The sequence below is a fragment of the Carassius carassius genome, chromosome 26 (genome assembly GCF_963082965.1).
Source record: "Carassius carassius chromosome 26, fCarCar2.1, whole genome shotgun sequence".
In the NCBI taxonomy this organism is placed as follows: Eukaryota; Metazoa; Chordata; class Actinopteri; order Cypriniformes; family Cyprinidae; genus Carassius; species Carassius carassius.
In genome coordinates, this window is record NC_081780.1 from 9,959,105 (window position 1) to 9,980,874 (window position 21,770).

Genomic DNA, 21,770 nt, shown 5'->3' on the forward strand with positions numbered 1-21,770 from the left:
ATGTAAAATGATTACTCATGTTAATTAATCACATAATTAATCACATAATATATAAGCATATGTACTCTGTATATTTATGTACATATAAATACACACACATGCATGAATATATTTAAGAAAAATGTTGTTTATATATTAAATATATTTATATATAAATGATATGAATATAAATACATGTAAATATGTTCAAAATATATGCTCTATGTGTGTGTATTTGCAATCAATCATTTTACAGAACTAAATATATATATATTTCAATAACATATATTATTACTACATATATTGTTAAATTATTTTATAATAAAATAGACTATATAAAATTACGATCAGATAAAATAATACATAAAATACTGACCAATAAAATAGCAAATTTTGTGTGAAAATCAGGGCTTAAAAACGAAAAGAAAATTCAATCGGTTCACTCCGAGCAGAATCGATATTTTAACGTTTCTGTTCCTTTGTTCTTCTGAATTATTACCATTCCGAAACCGGTTTGGGTGGAAAAAATACAGGTTAATAACGTTATTTTTTTAAAAACAATATTATGTGTCTATAATTTGCCTAATAATAATGTAACGCGCGTCATTTCTATATGCAGGCTTTACAGTTCTTACCGTGCGCTAGCTCGTGGGATCTTGGCTTTGTTGGAAGGAGGACACCGACAGGGAGCTCGGCAGATTATAACACTTGATTTATTAAACATGAAGAGGTGAACATTAGGAATTAGCCACATCTGATTACACAGTGTGCGTCATCTCTCTCTCTCTCTCTCTACCTCTCATAACTGCGCGCAGACTATTCTCTCCCGCGACTGTTCTCGCGATATTACCTTTATATCTTATTTAAAGTTATTGATTAGAATTTTAGATTAATTTTAACCTTAAATTTCACTCCCTACAATAATAGTAATGTAATAATAATAAAGTACAGCGTTTTATTTACTCAAAAAGAAAAAATAGAGATCTAACGTTAGTCTAACCTGCTGTGGTTAGTCATCTTTTCTAGATTTTGGCCGATTCTAATCCCATAAATGTAGGCTACTAAAAAAATAAATCTATCAACACTTTAAAGACATCAACGTTTTTTTAAGATATTTAAAAATATTTACTGCATTGTAAAAAAAAAAACAACAAAAAAAAAACAAGGATGAAAGATTGCGTTTTGAAAGTGAAAAAAAAAAAAACCTAAAGTTGCGGCAGTGCATTTTATTAGCCCTATTACTTTACGAAATAATGAAGGCTAAAATGCCTCTAGTCTAAAGAAAAATGTTTACAAACATTATAAAAACAGCTATTAGTTTCTCTCGAAAACAAAACAAGTTAAGGCTATAAAGACGTCAATCCAAAAAAATTATAATAATTTAAGCTGAAGCTGATGCCTGTATCTCTCATCCGGCACGAATCCAAATGTTTCCATGTTCCCGATGCATCTGGATGCTAAAATATTATTTATTATATAGTGTTTGTACTTTTATCTACATAAAACATCATCCTTCAAATCGGCTTTATCAGCACAGGGAGGCGCGGTCACTCTGAACGCAACATGTTGTACAATGGAGCAGTCTAACTTTTTATTTGTTTCTTTAACTATTTTATTTTGTTAATGTACAGGCTTTAATAAAGCAAAATGATGTTGTGTCAGCGCGATGGTCATACCAAAGCTGATTGGTTATATAGAAGCAAGACATTATTCAAAGCTGTCAGCTTTTGCAAAATAATTAAAACTGTAAGCTTTTGCAAAATAAAGAAAACTTCTCTCTGCAGTTTCGTTTTCCTTTCCGAAAACTTTGGAACGTGTCACAATGAACCATAATTTGGCACACTTTTTCTTTCAGCCATTGAGACTGACCTATGATGAGTTCACAGCTGAGGGGACATTTCACTCGCTGGCTTCAGCATCACATTTGCATGCAGTACTTCTGGAATTCATGATTCATTGACAGCAAATTTCAAATATTAAATGGAACGATAAAATAACGTTATTAACCGGTTAATGGCCATTTCAAATTTTTGATTCTGTTTGGAACTATAAAATTTGATTTCGTTTCTGTTTCTGGTTCTGTTCCTGTCAAAATTTCGTTCGTTTCCGGTTTTCATTTTCGTTCCTTGAACCGGTTCAGAGCCCTGGTGAAAATAGCAACCAATAAATCTTCAGAAAAATGAACTTCACATACTTCGAAAATCTAGCTCTCGATTCAACCAATCAGATGAAGGCTTTGAAACTCCAGAAGTATTTCCCATTTTGTGTGCTTTATGCATCACACTGCTGGTGTGACATCTGAGACTAGGTTGAAAATAATTCAAGGTTTCATATTGGATTAGGTTTGTACTGGGTTGAGTTTAAATTCATTATATTTAGTTGTCATTATCATATCTCTCTTCCTCTCTGTAGAAAGTGTTTGTTGATTAGACAGATCTCTGACTTGCTGTTTAACAGGTGGATACACACACAGGTTAATTTAACACAAACTTAAAGACTATGGTAGATCTAATTGTCACATGATGTCTCTGGCCTTCTGTGTGGTGCAAAGACATACACACAGAGAGAAGATGAGAGGTGTGAACATGAGATATTGTGATGTATTAAGTTAAACAGAAGGTCAAATAAGACAGAAATAAACAGACGAGGAAGAATTTAAGCAAAAACATAGGCTATCCGCAGTCAACTCCATCAGGATTTCAGGGGATGGATGCTGCAAGTTTGTTGCTATGGAGACTGAATCCAGAGGTACTAGCAGGGCTGCCGGATCAGAGGCCTCACCTTTGTTTTGGGCCGGGTTGTCAATGCTGAAGTCTCCATTCCAGATAACCGTCAGATCCACAGGGAGGCTACTCATCTCCATCCCATCATACGAGTACTGTAGCCATGGGAACAGAGTCAGAGAGAGAGTGAGAGAGAAAGAGACAGACATTTACTAGTTATATTCTGCCGGAAGAGTGCTTTTATCATTCATCCTCAGGTAAGTCATCACAGCACACAGTGGAGAAGACTCCAAAATCCCTACATTGCTGATGCTGGGAGAACAAGCAAACATGCACTAAATATTCAGGACAGAACACATGTGCCACTAAAATAAGCTTCTCTCACACATTCTCCAAACCACCACTCGCTTTTAACATGTCTAAGACTTTTTGCATTGCTTAAAATTCTGCACCTTGTTTCTGAGAGTACCCTTGTGTCCACAGACAAATTCGCAGAAATGTTTGGTGTACACTAGGAGTGTCCCCAAACAAGTTTTTTCATTGTCGAATCGGAATATTCATATCTTGCCGATTTGAATGATAGTCGAATCATATGTTTTGGGGGTGGGCCAAAATATATTATCAAGAGTCAAGTCAGAAATTCAACAGTAATAATTACATTAACACACAAGGAAAATGTGTAACGGACGACTCAAAAGATACAAACCAGAAAAATAATGTTTTATGTTTTGTTTAAAAGATAGAGAACATTAAACGTCTGTGAAACCCTAAGAATGCACAACATTTTTTTACAATAGTGCTATCATTATAACGTTATGTACAGGTGCATCTCAATAAATTAATATGTCGTGGAAAAGTTCATTTATTTTCAGTAATTCAACTCAAATTGTGAAACTTGTGTATTAAATAAATTCAGTACACACAGACTGAAATAGTTTAAGTCTTTGGTTCTTTTAATTGTGATGTTTTTGGCTCATATTTACCAAGAACTCACCAATTCACTAGCTCAACAAATTAGAATACTTCATAAGACCAATAAAAAAAAATCATTTTTAGTGAATTGTTGGCCTTCTGGAAAGTATGTTCATTTACTGGACATGTACACAATACTTGGTAGGGGCTCCTTTTGCTTTAACTACTGCTTCAATTCAGTGTGGCATGGAGGTGATCAGTTTGTGGCACTGCTGAGGTGGTATGGAAGCCCAGGTTTCTTTGACAGTGGCCTTCAGCTCATCTGCAATTTTTGGTCTCTTGTTTCTCATTTTCCTCTTGACAATACCCCATAGATTCTCTTTGGGGTTCAGGTCTGGTGAGTTTGCTGGCCAGTCAAGAACACCAATACCCTGGTCACTTAACCAAGTTTTGGTGCTTTTGGCAGTGTGGGCAGGTACCAAATCCTGCTGGAAAATTAAATCAGCATCTTCAAAAAGCTGGTCAGCAGAAGGAAGCATAAGTCCTCCAAAATGTCTTGCTAAACGGGTATAGTGACTTTGGTTTACAAAAAAAAACAATGGACAAACACCAGCAGATGACATTGCACCCCAAATCATCACAGACTGTGGAAACTGGACTTCAAGCAACTTGGGCTATGAGCTTCTCCACCCTTCCTCCAAACTCTAGGACCTTGGTTTCCGAATGAAATAAAAAACTTGCTCTCTTCTGAAAAGAGGACTTTGGACTACTGGGCAACAGTCTAGTTCTTCTTCTCCTTATCCCAGGTAAAACGCCTCTGACGTTGTCTGTGGTTCAGCAAATTCCTTGACACATCTGTGTGTGGTGGCTCTTGAAGCCTCGTTCCATTCCTTGTGAAGTTATCTCAAATTCTTGAATCGATTCTGCTTGACAATCCTCATAAGGGTGCGGTTCTCTTGGTTGGTTGTGCATCTTTTTCTTCCACATTTTTTCCTTCCACTCAACTTTCTGTTAACATGCTTGGATACAGCACTCTGTGAACAGCCAGCTTCTTTGGCAATGAATGTTTGTGGCTTACTCTCCTTGTGAAGGGCGTCAATGATTGTCTTCTGGACAACTGTCAGATCAGCAGTCTTCCCCATGATTGTGTAGCCTAGTGAACCAAACTGAGAGACCATTTTGAAGGTTCAGGAAACCTTTGCAGGTGTTTTGAGTTGATTAGCTGATTGGCATGTCACCATATTCTAAGTTGTTGAGATAGTGAATTGGTGGAAGTTGTTTAATACACAAGTTTCACAATTTGAATTACTGAAATAAAACAAACTTTTCCACGACATTCTAATTTATTGAGATGCACCTGTATATGACAGTAGTTATTAATGTTCTGCATTTCTGTTTTGAGCTGCGTGCTCTGAAGATGACCAGTAGAATGAAGCAGCAGGTTTTTAATCAATGCGATTTAACTCATCATTTATCTCATATAGAATATGCTTTGTTATTTATACAACATAACGTTATTATCATGACTTATAGGCTGTCTGCCCAAAAATGCCCTGAATGCATGAATGTGTCTTTGCGGCTCTTAATGAACTCCTTATCTGGACGCGTTCTTCATGCAACAATGTGCAGAAACACGGTAACTAAACTTGAAAAAATCACAGCATTTTATTATAATAATGTTCTCATTATAATGTTATGTATATGACAGTCCCAGTCATAGTTATTAATTTTCTGCATTGATGTTTGTCCTGCTCGCACTGAAGAAATAATCACTGTAGTACTACAATGAACCGCTTGACTCCAAATGCATCTTATACGAGCTAAATTATATATACACAATATATACAGTATAAACCAGCTGAAATGTTTTGAAATCACTTGTACCCTACAAAAAAAATCCAATCTTTTACTCTGTCTGTGTCAATTTGAGTCTTGTTAAAGTTTTAAATCCCTGCCGCCAAGATGCTCCTCTGTCGGATTATGGAAAGTGAAACTTAAATCTATAGGGGTGGTTGGATTTATTCATGCACATTAAAATATTTATTTAAAAGTACTTTCTTTTCAGATTCTTATTTAAAGCATTATTTTAATAGGCTGTATATTAACTTATTGGGAGAAAACCAGTAGTTCTATGTAAAATCAGACATTTGAGCTCCCCCATATAGCCAAAATGGCATGATAACAACACCCTGTGAATTTTCGACAGTGACATTGGTGGTTGAATAAGACTCCTACTATCGAAGCATCGAATCTTCAACTATTCGGGGCCCCTCCTACTGAACACACACTCTCTCTCTCTCTCTCTCTCTCTCTCTCACACACACACACACACACACACACACACACACACACACACACACACACACACACACACACACACACACACACACACACACACACACACACACAGTCTTACCGATGTGTTCTGGCACTGTACGCTGGAGCTGTTGAAGCGGAGGGCGGGAACTCTCTGCTCCACACCCTGTATTGTGAGTACACACTCGTACCCACGCTGACCTGACTGTGGCTGTGGCAGGTTCTTGGCCCGAAGGGTGATGGGTTTCACCACGTTCACTGGAACCAGGATACGATCAGCTGGAAGCAGCTGAGGACATTCCTGCAGGAGAACAACAAACTGCAAGGTCAAAAACAAACCAAAAAGTATCCTTTATTAACACAAGTCAGAAACTCCCTGGTGTTTCTCCTCAGAGTGTGAGCCCAACAAATCCTCAAAATGAGCATGGGCCTATTCTTAGCATCAAAATCCATCTTGACTGTTCCTCAGGCTGAAAGGACAAGCCAATAACGATGGTCTGAAGCTCATTAGCATGGCTGAATTGCTCTGGGGCAGAGTTTAAAAAAATCATTTTAGATAATTTGAGAGGCTATCTACAAAAAGAATAAAAGTGTGTGCCGTTAATTCAAGCAGACAAAAATATGTAATTTTAAAGGAAGAAAGAGAGTAAAGAACACTTCAGTGTGTTTTTTTTCTTACAATCTATAAGATTGATGTAATGCTGTCTTTCCGATACTACAAAAGAAACCAACGAGGTGGCGCAGAGTGGTATTTATGCAGTGCAGGGATGTTCAAAGTGTTCAGGAAGCTTTTGTAAGATGAATACAAACTGAGGTGCTATCTGGACCAAAGCGGCTATGGAATGCAGATAGCATACTGAGTGCAAATTTAAAGATGCACCGCAGTCCGACTGCAGCGAGGTAATATTTTGTATGGGCATGAGGATGATTCATAAACCCCTTTCATACCGGATATTTACAGTACAGGAGACACTTAGTGTTTCACTTAACCACACATGAATGCACACCTTTGCAAGCACACCAATGCTGGGAAGCATAAACACTTATCTTAACATGCCAAATAAACAAATACACCACCCACATGCATAATTGCAGTCTTAAATATAACAGCATAGACACTACAACACGCCCGACTCTCATATCTCCACCCACACAGGCTCCAGAAGTCATCAGTAAATGCTGGGCATAAAATGAACACCCATACTGCCGAGGGCAGCCTTACTGTGACCCGACGTTCAGGTCTCTAAATCCCCATTTAGAGCCCTCTTACCTTCATAATAGCTACCCAGCCCCATGGTCTACAAGGGCCTCTCTAAGTCCTTCCCCAGGCCAACCTCCAAGGATTTATCTCCCTATCACTCTGATATAACGTGAACATGTTTATTGGCAGTGGTCTTAGTCATAAATATGGGACGACAAGGGAAAACCGCCCACTAAAAGACCAATATCTCCGTCCATCCACGCCCAAGTCTCTCCGGTATGTGCTTTCTTTTTGAGGAGAGTGTCTGGCAGGTCCCCCCTTTTTCCACGCCTCTTATTGACGGATGAGCAGAGCTCCACTGGCAGCTTTATGTGAAGGGAGATTGACTCCAAGCATAACAACAATATAATTGAAGGCTGGGAGGCTCTAATATGGAGTCTTCAGAGACACTGAAGACTAGGGCCAGGTTATTAAGTCTTTACAAGGAGGCAGAGAAAAAAGGACAGAGATAGACACAATGAGGGAGAAAGCTGGACGGGAACAAATGAAACGCTCTATTGCTGATATTGAAACCTAAGGCTGCTTCCATTTCAGGCCTCAATATACGATTTGTCACCAAAAACTTTGGAGGACACATTGACGAACACATCACCATGTCAGCATCAAACTAGATCTTGTGGTCTTGCTTCTTTGAACATAATTGAAGCAGATCAAAAAAGTGGCCACACTTCCTGTTTTGAGGCTCAGAAAGAGAGCCAGTGTCCAGGAGAGCCAGAGTCCAGGAAGAGAATGATTTCTGTAGCCTCAAGCCAGATACAGCTGAAGAGTCTTACTGGAAGAGACGTTAATAAAAAATGCAGAGACTGTAATTCAACATGCATTCATGAGACAAATGACTCGACACTGTAGTTTCCGTCCTTGTCCATGATGCGTGTCAAATCTGACAAGAGGAGCCCGAGGCGGCTCATTTGAGGTGGGAAAACAAAGCAGGGTTTGATTAACAAAAAAGGGAAATTTTTATTAATAGGCATTTTACAGATAAAAGAGGCTCTTGAGAGTGTGTTTACAGTCTTGGTCTGAGCAAGAGAGGCCTGAGGGTGAGCTGAAGCATGATGTATTTATCAAAGGGACGTGGAGCGAGGCAGACAGCAATTGGTCTCTCGATTGTTTACTACTGAGGGGGACGGGGGGGACGGGGGTCTGCATTTATCTCACTGCAGCTGAATCTCCAACATCTCAGAACAGGACAGATAATTAGACACTGAAGTAAGAGTTACTGTAGGTGGGAGAAAAGATTGAAGTTCAGTGCGTGTGCTTCTGTTAGAGATGCGCCGAGACAAAGATAGTCATTGAGTGTGAGCAGGGAGGAAGACGCCCTGGCAAAGAGAACAGAGGGTAGCGAGCTGGCACGGAGTGATAGATCCATAATTAGAGCTGTTTGAGTATGTATGCATAATGGCAGCGTTCAGTCGGGTAGAAGATGAAACGCCTTATTCTCTCCACAGCTCTTGTGGTGTTAGCAGGATGATTACTGAGGCTTCCCTGCACTCCTTGTGCTTCAGCGTGCCTCCCTACCGCCACGGGCAAAAACCCTCCTCTCCCATTCCTTGCCACATTTCACTTCCTGCGGCATCACACGTGTTCTTATCTCTCTTACCTCTGACACTTCCCTCCTTTTCATCTGTTTGTTTTTACTCTCACTCCCCTCCCGAGTTGGTCTTCTTCAAGTCTTGTCCTCCACCTCGATCTAAATGATTTTTTACCTCAAAGTTTCTCCGAGGGTCACAAGCCATCTCTCTGTTCTGAACTCAGACCCAAATCCTCCTACTCACAATCTGCAGCTCATTGCGCAAAGCTGCCAATTTTGCCTGTCAATTAACATCTTAATAAGATGGTAGAGACTACACTGGATCGATCAGTTCCTGCTTCCCACAACCCTCTCCTTTTCTTTCTTTCTCTCATCTACCTCCATATTGTTCCAAAACTGAGTGAGCTGCCTTGCTTCCTACTGTCTACATAGGCAACATCAAGTGACTCATTTGGACAAATACTTACCATGGCAAGCGCATTTAAGATTCTTCTCACTATTGATTTCACTACAAGCTACATGAAAACCAAATGTGGTATTGTAAGAAGCATAATTATATTAGGCATTATTGCATACAATTCTCTCATACTTTTGTCAAATTTAAATTTTACTTTCAAAAACTTATTTCAGTCTATTTAGGCATAAACATTCAGATAAAAAGGTTCATAAGTTCAAGTGAACTGTTAGTGTATCTATTTTTCAAAATCACACCACAATTTCACATTACCCATCGGTAAGGCATGTAAACATGCTCTTTGCAATTCATAAAAGGATGTAAAAAGCCAAGCCATAACAGAAGTTGTTTTCTAAAGTGCAGTGGATGTCTGGGTCAGACCGGTGTACGTTTAGTCATGCAGCATTATGCCAGCAGCCAAGAGTGAAACATGAGGGACCAACACAGTCAGCGACTGACATGATTCAGCAGTATCCTTAGTATACACAATCTTGCCAGAGAGGAAATCAAGACCTGTATGGGAGAGTTAGATTAGCTGTGCTATGATGGAAAAATAGTGTTTAATCCAAATCCCTGGACTGAACAATCAAACACAATCATTACTACATAATTCTATATAATTATTCTCCATAATTCTGAAACAACTTCAGGGAATTTACTAGGCTTATGGTGCGAATGATGCGATGCGATGCGAATGAAGTATTAAGCGTGAGTGATTTACATGTTAAGTCAATGCAAAGACATGAACAGACATCCTGCGGTGTGATTCGTGTGAATGACATGGCGCGAATTAAGCATTTCGGGTGTGTGGAAAATTCACGCCACATTAACCAATCAGAAGCTTGCTCTAGTAGTGACGTGATTATGACAAAGGGAGCAGAGGCAGAAATCCGAAAACCACAATGGAGGACAAAATCATTGTTGCTGTATGTGGATACCCGGAGCTGTACAATACATCTTCGTACTTTTATAGAAACAGTGGCTCCATTTATCATTTGAAAACTATAACAATCTAAACTTGAACAAAAAACACCCCTGCCTCCTTTAGTTTTCATTTAAACATATTAATAGCCGTAGAAATGTAGTTCAGGGAAATGTGTAGGCCTATATAGCCTGCATTACAATGAAATGAAATGCTATATCAAACTGTATTGCCCCTTTTTATTTTTATTTTAACATATTAACAGATTAATTGAATAAAGACCAAAGATTTCCTGTTAGATTTACCCAAAACAAATTATATATTATATTTAACCACTAAAAAACCTCTAATATCGCGATTTATTCGCTTAAGTCACGTCTGGTGTGAACGTACAGTTACTATCAACCATTATTTAATCCGCTGACAGTGCTTACCTCAAAACATCTGACATCTAATCACTTTTCTTACATGCATTTTACGCCAAGTTCCCCTACTTTATATAACAGGATAATACTAATACTGTACATCCTTTTCACTAGATAATTTATGATTCAAAACTAGAAAATCTGATAAAAAAAATTTAAACTTACAGAAAAGTGAAGGATGTGACTTCTATATAATATTAGAATTTTGCCACTAAACAATTTCTCTTGCTGTTGTTGTTAAACAAAAAACAAGTGTCACACAAATTGAAATATGATAAGGAAACAAAAAGCAGACAGCTTAAGAAGACCCGTCAGATATTTAAATGTGAGAGACTGTGAATAGCACACACACTGCTGTTACATCTTGCCAGAGACGGCATTCTGATGCCGTGGCACGTTTTGTTTGTTTGAATGTGGATTGTTCTCCTGTGCTCATGGGTGCATACTGAAACACGCTCTGACTACAGGGGGCCTTCTCACTTCCAAAAACCATTGAAAGACAAGTCTGGATTATTCAGATCACTCTCAGCAATCCCTTAATAGGTATAAAACACAGAAATTCATCTGCGGAAGGTCAACACAAAAGGTCATCTCATTTCTCCATGCAAAGTTGACTCGTCAGCGTCTGCTTGGAGGATTTGCACGGTAAACATCGCCAGTCATTAATTCTAAGCCACCCAGAGTTTGGAAGCAGCTCTGAGACCTCCAGTATGAGGGGTTAATGAAATCCAAATTAAACTCATTAACCGGACAAAACACCTGCCTTAAAACAAAAATCAAACAAAAACATCCAGTGGAAATGTCATTAACATGTGCTAATATTCAGTCGCTGCTTTGTGTGCAAGTCGCTCGACACACAATAGGGAATCCTAATATTACACTGGTCAACATTGACAGCGTGTCCATTTGATAATTGTATTGCCAAATGCTGGCAGCCTGAGAAACGCTCTGTTAAGAGATATTAATGAATGCTAAATGATGAGGCTACACATTTGTGTGGCTAAAACACATAGCCTGGGGAGGCAGGTGTCCTCATAATTCATTACACATTTCAAAGCTAAGCACGATGTACATAATCGTATCTTCATGGAAGCTGCTGATTTCTCTTCAGTTGCGTGACACAAATGAAATAAACACATTGTGATCTGCACCATGTAGACCCTCGGGATACAAACTCGTCGGCTCGACCCTCCTTGGCATCTCAGAGAGTGAGCTAGGAAAGGGTTTGGCTACGACAAAAAGCACAGAGCCCCAACAGCAGCTTTTAATTTATCTGATGGGCCTGCGGTGGCCTCCAGGCATGCCAGTAGTGCCAATATTATTGATAATTTACATGGAATAAGATGTTGGTGGGAATCCAGACAGAAATATTAGAGATTAATGAAAATTAAGTTAAATTCAAAGCCATTAGATTTGCTCATCCTGATGGGGTGATGCTGGGTAACTTCTCACAATCAGGAGATGACCTGAACCGTACTCCTGCACCAATCAAATCAGTTAAGTGCAACTGAGAATGATGAGGGTCAATTACAGAACTCGATGTGTGACCAATCACAAGTAACTCACCTCTGGCTTTTTGACACGGCCCTCCTGGAAAGAGCAGCTGCTCGGATCGTGGGTGCACGTGTGACGATATTTGCACCAGTGGCACTGGTATGGGCTTCCAACACAGGAGAGACATCTGGGAATTAGGTAATGGGTGTGGATTATTGCAGTTGTTCGTGAAAGTATACACGACTGCACTAAATCATTGCAAATATAAAAGTTACTCACGACTTGTGAACGCTGCAGTTGTAGAAGACAAAGCTAGTGTTGGCAAAAGCTAGTCCTGTCTCCTTTGACTTGAGGTAGAGCTGGACAATCTGATGGTCACCTAAGAGGCAGAGGAGAGGAAACATTAAAAGTGTTGAAATAGCTGATAGTGTGCTGTCCAAAGAAATATCAGTTTAAAGCCCAATGAGCTGCTTACAGAGACCACAGTTTGTTTCAAAAGGTGGGTGACAATGAACTGCAACAAGGTTTACTCCATATTTGTGATATAATAAGACATTTTACAGTATATACCAAGGCAGTTAACTCATATTATGATGAAAGGGAGAATGTGCAGTGAGCAATATGGCAGAATATGTCCTGTCTTGTAAATAAAATAGCCAATTACCAAGTCATCGCAACACTGCAACAGCTTTAAGAAGCTCCGGTTCCCATAGAAACAGTCCTGAAATGCACACTTGGTACTATACATGCGCATTGACTGGACCAACCTTACAACGTATATATACTTTTTTTTTAACAAAACATATCAGATTTTGTCGCTGATTTTAAATATTTAAATGTGAGTTTGGTAAGCAGTATGTTATTTCCTCATACACTGACTTTGCTTGAAAGTGATTTTGAGTCTACTGCATTTAAGTGCTTAGAGTTTCAGGCTGTAAAATACCAGACACACTCGACACACAACTCTATATAGTAAACTAGCAGTTATCTTTTATACATACAAGCTAAGTGTCTTAATATCAAGTAGGTTATATAGTGTGTAGATTCAGGTGACTGCTTCTCTCTGCCAAAAATGAGCCAAAACCCTTCCCAAAAAACATTCTTGAAGAAGAGGAAGAGAGCGACAGAGTGAGAGAAAGAAACCTGTACGAGTTAATGGAAATGTGGCACAAAAGTGCCCATCTTCAGCTTGTTTTTGTCTGAGCTAATGAAGAAGCTCATGTTTAATTCAAGATGCCGGACTCGACATCTCCCCTCTCGAAGGAAGATCGTACTTTTTCACCCTCTCTATCTATTCCTGTCTCTCCTTTTTTCCCATACTATTCTTCAACCTCTTTCTTGTTCTCCTAAAGCACGTCCATTCCCTGTCATGCGACGTTTCTTCAACAAAGAGCGAATCATTCATCAATCACTGTAAAGTGTTCCTGACTATGAATCTGTCCTAATTAGTTCACCTAAATGTTTCTTTGATGGCTGGTATCTCTGGAGCGTGTGTGCATGTGTGTGTGCAAGCCCCCTGCCACCCGCTGCAGAGTGTGTCTGCCTTTAATGAGTCACTCAGGATCACACTGTTACCATGACACTAAGAAACGGAAGGAAAGTGAGGAATATGGGAGAGAGAGCAAATAAATGACCTATAACTGCAGGGGTATGTGTATGTGTGCACACAGAATCCATAAAAACACATCTTGATCCACTACTTTAAAGTTTTTTTAATGATGTATCCCACTATTAGGGGTTAAATACACTGTGTATGATAGTGATATTGTATGTATCTAGTAGTGTGTGTGTAAATGCATGCAGCCTCAGGTGTGTAATAGTGTACTTATCCAGTGGCGTGAGAGTGTGTGTTTGCACTGCGGCGTTTCAGATCTACAGGCCCTTGCAGATTGGGCCGACCTGTAATTTCATGGTGGCCTGACTAGCCTTACATCTCCAATGAGACTTGCATGCATCATTATTCACACACCTCACACCCCTGCACAAGGCTCTTTCTAACTCACATCCAGGCCGCTGTGCTATTTACTAAGGTAATTTGCGGGTGTTTCTACATGAGATGCTGTGAAAGAATATTGTTGGTTCTATTCTGCCTTGTTATTTTGTTGTGTTTTACAATCTTTTTTCCCCCTCTTTTTGCCATAGACACACATGCAGAGAAGTATTCCCCCATATCCACTGTAGTGCGCGTCTTCATTATCTTTACGTTGAGACGTTTTCATATTATGAAAAATTACCAGCCTGTAGACAGCTGCCCAGATGTTTGCTCGTTTCAATTACGTCGGGGTAACCAAGCACGTCGGCGAGAAAACAGAGGAGCAAGAATGGCATCAATGAGAGTACGGAAGAGGATGGCGAAATGTTCTCTCTTGAAAAATCTTCTCTCTCTTATCTGCTGGAGTGAATGCTGTCAAAATCATTTTCAGCCGAGCAGATGGAGTGAAGAGTGTCATCAGTTCAGGAGATCCAATCCAATCACTTTACTTGAAAAAATCTCTCAAACCTCAGTGCCAATGGAGCTTCAGAATGAAAGAGCGAAATGGAGAGCGACAGACGAGAGCACAGGACACAGAATGCCAAAACTGCCTCCCTCTTGACGACCTTTATTCACTCAATTACAAAACACGTCCTGCGGCAAAAGTCAACAGCTGCAGGCAAGATAATGAGCATGTAAACTTCCATCTCTGCTCAGGTGTTTATGCCTGAACACTCTCTCTCTCTTTCTTAGACTGTCTTTTCTACTTCCTTATGGTATAAATCCAGCTTCTCTGGAGTCTGGAGCAGATCTCCCGATCCAACATCTCCAATTATAAAGCTGTCATAGTCTCACTTTGCCTCAACAAATGCCAACATTCAGTCATTTTGCCCAATTTTTCCATTGCATTTGATTGGTAAGTGACAGTATATCTTCATACCTTGGTCTACAATAATGCGTGGGACTTCTTTCTCTGCAGGAGAGCTGCAGGTAATGCGGTTCCCCTCGACCAGACCGTCCATCTCCGCCAGGTCCTCAAAGGTGCAGTTGACCCCTGCAGAAAGTTCTGGCACGTTATGTGCCTCCAGCACTAGCTGTCAAGGTAAAAGAAAAGACAAGTTAAAGTTATTCAGGAGAGAAAATAGAAGGCAATAACGGACAGGACAAACTTCGGTGTGTCTAACAAACTGACACATTAACTTTGTACAAAAAATAAACTCATTTTTGCTGCCGCTGCCCCTAAAACTGCTGTAACATGGATATTTTCTCATGTCCATGATTTGAAATGCTCTTGAGAGAGAAGGACGTCTGCAGACTCCACACATGGGAAATCTCAATCCAGCCGCAGACATCAAGACATCCCAGAAAACACACGCAGCCGTTACATAAATATCCCAGCTGAAACGTGGCCAACCGCACAGCCAAATCAGGCCATTGAACCAGTGGCAACATATCTCCTAAATTTCCTGGAGGAAAATGTCCAGAGACATCAAGAGACTTCAGTCAGCCATCAGTCAGCCTGTACTGACTCTAATGTGTTTCACTGAACACAAGTGGGTGGGAAATTGAAAGAGAGAAGGAGAGAATGAGAAAGAGAGAGGGCTATGGGGTGAGAGTTTTCATTCTCTTTCTTCTTTATGACTCTCATCTGGAGAGCCGCTGCACGCTCTCTCTCCTTGTGTCCTCTCCATCTCTGTTACCCATAATGCCCTCTGGCTCCCAGCCTTCTAATGAATTTCAAGACCTGCTCCAAAGCACATGTGTTGCCTAACACCAGTCATATGAAGTGAGAAACAGAAGGGGATGATGGCAAAGAGAGGATGGAGAAAGAGCAACTGTCATGAAATTCCCCTTTACAAGTCCCATTTATTATCTGCATACAGCCATGCATTTATTACAGAAGTTGCACCACCAATAATCAGTGATTTTCCAATTAACATTTTTATTGTCAGTATAACATTAATGCAGTAAAATATACTTTTAAAAAGTAATTTATATCAATACATTTGTGAATTTGAAATCACAAGAACTTTTGTTTTATTTTTTTCTTGTTAACAGCAACTCAATCCACATTTCATAATCTCTTTTTTTTCTCACATTTTTTTATCTGAATACTATACGAATCACATGTTAATGTCGAAGAAAGCTCAAAAATAAGGAGATCACAGAAAGAGAGAATAATGAAGTTGTATACAGATAAGAATATATAAGAAAGGCAACTAAAATTCCCACAGTGGTGCTCTCTTTCAGTTTGACTCTGTTGGGGGTCCCTTTGGGAAAGCATGCAGTAATGCTCTGTGAGGGCATCATGGGAAGTGAAGTGGATGAAATCGGAATATCCACACTAATAGGAAGCCGCAGCCTTGCATGGTGTGGCACTGCACCCTGCATTACACTGGTGATACGGCCTGAAACACCCTTTACTCAACAGGACGGCTGACCGGGGCTGTTTTTAGATTGCTGTTTAATGAAAAGGCAGGGACATGTAGCAGACACTCTTTTCCCATCTCGCCCCCTCTCTCACTGTTTTCCGCTTTCCCATTAAAGTTCAGGATGCACCGGTGGATGGCGGCACCACTCTGGGATTTAATTTATTTTTCCTTTTAGAGAGGGATGCAGAGAGAATTTCTTCAATTACATTTCAAGCAGCCACGAACAAACCATCGCTGCCCATGATAAATATGAAAATCATCCCTCTCTGAGAGGGACCCCGACAAACAAACAAACAAAAAGGCCTCTCGCAGCAGAGGGTACGACATGAGGAATATGGTGTCTTTGATTACCTCCCACCTCAACAGAAGAATGCATCAAGACCGCAGACTCTAACGGACTTCAGATGCTGATGCAGGTTTCTAATTACACTTCAGGATTTGTGAGAGGAGGGAAACAGAGATGTCGATGTACCCCCAGAGACCCCGAGAGCTGTGAGACTCTACCTATTGTACCCCCTTGTTGCACTTTAAAATCGCATGGATAAAATCAATCTACATTTAAATGAATTCTGAGAGCACCTATAGTGTCAAATCCAGTCAGGATTGATGTTTTCCGTAAACAACTAGTTTAATCCTTCTTCAGAATAATGCTAAAGCTGTGCTGTGCTCTGCTTATCAGAGCCTTGGTATTATCTAAAAAGAAACTTCTTTGGTTAATGCACGTAGTAATTTGAACAATAACAGTTTAAAAGAAGCAAATTCTCCTTAAGATAGGCTTTACTGTGGTTTGGGTGGAAGTCCAGGAAGGCTTATGGATAAAATGTGAATTAACATGAAAATATGAAATAGTCAAAAAAAAGTTTTCTTTTTTTTTTATGAGGAATTTACTTCAATCCCTTCTCTCCCTGCAGACTGAACAAAGGATATTTGTGCTTATCTCCTCAAACAAATATTTAATAATGAAAAAGGTCAAGAAGCAGCATGAATGCCTATAGTGTGTTCTGTGCACAGTTTGCAATTTATCGCATTGTAGATGTGTTGTTTTCCTCTCAGTAATTCCAGTTTGGAGGGAAAAGGTCAATGTCTGTGTAAATTGCAAACCAGTCATTTCATAACAAACATGTACGTTTATAAAAAAACTGTTAAAATTGTAACTTTCTGCACAATTTAAAATTGCTTTTCCATTTTAATATTGCTGTGATTGCAAAGCTGGATTTTCAGCAGTTGTTACTCTAGTCTTCCGAAATCATTCTAATATGCTGATTCGCTCAAGAAACGTTCGAAACCTTGATTCTTTTTTTTCAGGAATCTTTGATAAATGGATCGTTCAAAAGAACTAAATTTTTCTGCGACAAACGTAAAAGTTTACTGTCACTTTTGATCATCTTAATGCATCGCCAAATAAAAGTTTGTAATTTTCATAAAAGTAAAAATACTTGTATTATTATTATACTGAACACTATAATGAATACTATATATGTGATGTTTATTTTTACATATATACATCAAACCAACTCAAGTCTACTGGTCTAAGCTGGTTTTTTCAACAGGGATGTAGTCATATTAAAATTCAAAGGATTGAGAAAATGAAGAGGTTTGAGCTCATTATTTAAAGCTTAAAGCCTTAGCACTCTCAGAACACACCTGGAGAGTTTATACAAGGACTTCTTTTGATATGATCACATCAACTCTTCAATGACTGTGAACGGCTACTACTGAATCTCCTGACATCTGCTTTGACTGGTTGCCTAGATACTGTGTACACAAATGCTCTGATTGAAAGAAATACAGTACTTACATATTGAGAAACTCTACTGTGTAAATGATTTAGTGTTATCGAAACATATCTAGATCCTGGTTAAACATCATTCTGTGGAGCACAGATCTTGTGTTATATGGTGACGTAATGGGAGTTTATTAGCTCTTATACAGCTTAGCAGTTGAGGTTTTGATTTTGGGCCCAGAATACAGATCCTGAATCAGCTGAAAGGCCAGCTTCTCTAGTGGAGACGTTAATCTGATATAAAGGCTCAGAGGAGGTGCTGGATTACATGAGGATAAGGTCTGAAACCATGGCCTGCTTTGATGGATTTTACACACACACACACACACACACACACACACACACACACACACACACACACACACACACACACACACACACTCAACAAGCTAGTGGCAGAGTCAGCACTTAACTGGGATCAGACAACAAAAAACACCAACACAAAAAAGTAACTGTCCTGACAAGGTACAGTGACTGGCATGAGAAAACAGACCAGGTATGAAACCCTGACCATGTTTACATGCACAACAATATGATATTAATCGAAATTTAGTCACATTCAGGTTATCACGTAAACCAAATTAAGCCAATTTTCTAATTTCCAGAAATCTGAATTGTATAGATTATTCACAAACTCATAAAATTCATTCAGATCTATGTGTGAACAAACAGGCAATTTTGGGTGATATCTGGTACAAATAATCATAAAATACTAAGCTTCAAAGAAAAATGTATGGAGCAAGGAGGAGATCCACATTAAAAGAAAAATCATGGCCTACATTTGCAGAAGTCTCTCCTACATTTTGCAGTTAATCAAGCTCTTTTGTGTTATTGTTAAGACCGTGACTGAAAATGAATGAATTTGTTACATTACTGTCCAAAATTACCAAAAAAAATATAGCACAATAAATGGCAAGAGCAAGCATCTCCAATATTTCTTAAAGAGTATAGCAGTTTATCCAGATCAAAAGAAGTGGAGAATATAAACGTCATTTTTAGAAAAACAGCTGGATTTTAATCCGAAAATTTGAAGTCCACCACCCAGAAAAACTGTAAATTAGCTTTGTGTGTGACTCGATGCAAACGTCACTGAAATAACATGGCACGTGTGGTACGGTCAGGCTGCATGACGTGTCCTCAGAAACCCATCAGTGTAACAGGCAGATCCATAAAGGCTGAACTTAAGACTATGATCACATTAATGATGGAGCCAGAAGAGTAATGGGCTCTATAACTGAGTTAGTGAAGGCTAATGTCAATATGTCCAGTGTTTGGCTTTATCCTCAGAAACACTTAAAAGGGTTCTGTAATTCCTCAGTATTCCTTAAGGATATTTTATGGTGTGATTACACAGACGGAACTGAGGTGAGAATTGAAAATTAGCGCTCACCATGACACTGTATTGAGACACGGAGATGTTGTTGGGGTGAACGCTGAGTCTCACACACTGCTTTATATCAGAGGCAAAACGACGAGGCTCGGATGACCGCTCGCACTTCTCCTTCCTGGTGCACCTGGAAAACATAGACGAAAAGAAATACGTTAGAAGGACAGTGTGTAAATGGAAGACAAAGCATTTGACAGAATGGGGGGGCTGGGGAAGGGATCAAAACAGCTGCACAAATGCGTTCAACCATCTCCCATCTGTGACCAGCACAGCATGAAGGAAATAGAACACAAGCTTGATTACTAGTCCAAATCCATGCATTATATTTCTGTTTCATATTTCAGGAGAGAGGGGGCAGTTACAGAGAGAAAGAAAATACCAGTTGGTTGTGGGGACTCTATCCTGTTTCTGTTCTCTCGGCGGTGCTAAAACAACAGCATCTCTATTTGTGGAAGCAGAGCAGGCCCAAAGGGCCGAGGGACAAGCCAGCTTTGTGTTCTACCCTTAATGAAGCGTATTCATGGCTGCCGGGTTCTGCAGGTGGGGATAGAAACCCTCCCTTTAGATCCAAACACCCTCCACTCTGATCCGTTCACAACACTGGGTCACAGACGATGAGGAGACCACCCTAACACTGTGACATCTAATCCAGACACATCAGATTACAGGACCAAGATTAAGCACATTTAAGACTATTTTACACTAGTGACTTTTAGTTCTGACCGCTTGACTTGCAAGTTATAAACTGCTGCTAAAGAACCCAGACACTAATACAGAGTGCTGTTTTCCCTGTTAATTAATATAATATTTAATTATAAAATGTAATTATAAAAATTCAATGCTACTGAGTAGAAAATTAAACACAAATGTACTTAGAATTAAATATTAAAATAAAGTTAATATTTTTATTTAAATGTATTATAATAATTATTTTATAAATGCATATATTAATAAATTAAATGTTTTATGTTTTTATTAGTTTTTTTTACATAATTAAAAAATATAATCATAAAAAAAAAGTTTTTATAAGAACCAAGATACTACTATAACATTTTTGGGTAAAAGATACATTTGAAAGTGTGCAATTGAGTCCTACACTTCAGCATTTCAAAGTTTTTTTTTTGCTTAGTACAACAGTGGATAAAACAGTCTGCTCTGACTGGGTTTTTTAGCCTGTCATTCCCCTGACTAATCCAGATTGGCTTTATTCAAATCTGTGAAGCAATTAACTACAAATCAGCACAGAGTCCTTACGAGAGGGAGAGAAGTTTATAACGGATGACAGTTGTGACAGGGTTTTCTTCCACAGCGGGAGAGAGAGGTAGGACAGTGAATGAATTGAAAAGTTAAGAAGCCTAACGTGGAGAACTCTGAGAACAGAATGGGAGTAATCTGCTGGTGAATGAAAGAGGAAACGAAAGAGATTTAAATGGCAACAATCATCCTCTTTCTCTGTGCTTCTGTGCTAAGCAGGTCTACGATGTGTTTAATCAGAATGGTCTCCTTTGAAGCTCCAATCACTCAGCCTGCATCCCTTTTTTGAGGCTGATTTAATAAGCATGCTGTACTACGTGTTCAAACGCACACACACTTACACTAGGTGGAAGCTATGGGTGGTGAAACATTGAACTCTAAAACGACAGAGAGTGTGTAGCATTCTCAGAGCACTATGGGAAAGACAAACTGTCTTGTGCGAGTCTCTGGATGATTTGGCGGGGCAGTGCAACCTGCATTTAGACGCACTTGTCAAAAGCCTTTAATAAAACATCACACCTAACAAGTCCCTCTCGGTCCGCACCCATTACGCAAGACTAAAGGAAAGTATGCAGGCAGTGAAGCCTGTTTAAACACAGACACTAGTCTTTCTCACCAATAGGGGGCGTATGAATGTTGTGTGTTTATAATTTCGAGATTACAGGGGCTTTGACATGTTGTGGCTGAAACAAATCAGCTCAGCTTGTAAGAACGGGAATATTTCTTATTTAAAAGGGTTATAAAGGAGATGGCTGCTTATGGCCTGAGAGCACTGTAAAAACATTTATGAGCCTTCATATTTGAGCTTGTGTAAAAGGCCCAGAGACAAATATCAGCAGGATAAATAGCATTGTTTGTGTATCTCATTCCTTTAATAAATAAAAAATGTATTGGATTAGTAAAAATGGCCTTATTTAATTTTTCTATT

At 39.2% G+C, this 21,770-nt stretch overlaps 2 protein-coding genes across 11 annotated transcripts in view; both read right to left on the minus strand.

Moving 5' to 3' along the window:
• The window catches only part of klhdc10 (kelch domain containing 10), a 216,414-nt gene extending 208,435 nt beyond the window's left edge, over positions 1–7,979 (minus strand). For both annotated transcript variants that reach the window (XM_059511109.1, XM_059511108.1), the window contains exon 1: positions 7,965–7,979. The gene's annotated coding sequence lies outside the window, so the exon portion shown is untranslated. The remainder of the gene's footprint in view (positions 1–7,964) is intronic.
• plxna4 (plexin A4) overlaps positions 1–21,770 on the minus strand; it is a 229,723-nt gene that overhangs the window by 36,921 nt on the left and 171,032 nt on the right. For all 9 annotated transcript variants that reach the window (XM_059511099.1, XM_059511104.1, XM_059511102.1 and 6 more), the window contains 6 exons: positions 19,592–19,715; positions 14,927–15,080; positions 12,294–12,393; positions 12,087–12,201; positions 6,031–6,231; positions 2,761–2,857 (listed from right to left, as the gene is read on the minus strand). In XM_059511099.1, the coding sequence (XP_059367082.1) occupies positions 2,761–2,857; positions 6,031–6,231; positions 12,087–12,201; positions 12,294–12,393; positions 14,927–15,080; positions 19,592–19,715 (791 nt within the window). The remainder of the gene's footprint in view (positions 1–2,760; positions 2,858–6,030; positions 6,232–12,086; positions 12,202–12,293; positions 12,394–14,926; positions 15,081–19,591; positions 19,716–21,770) is intronic.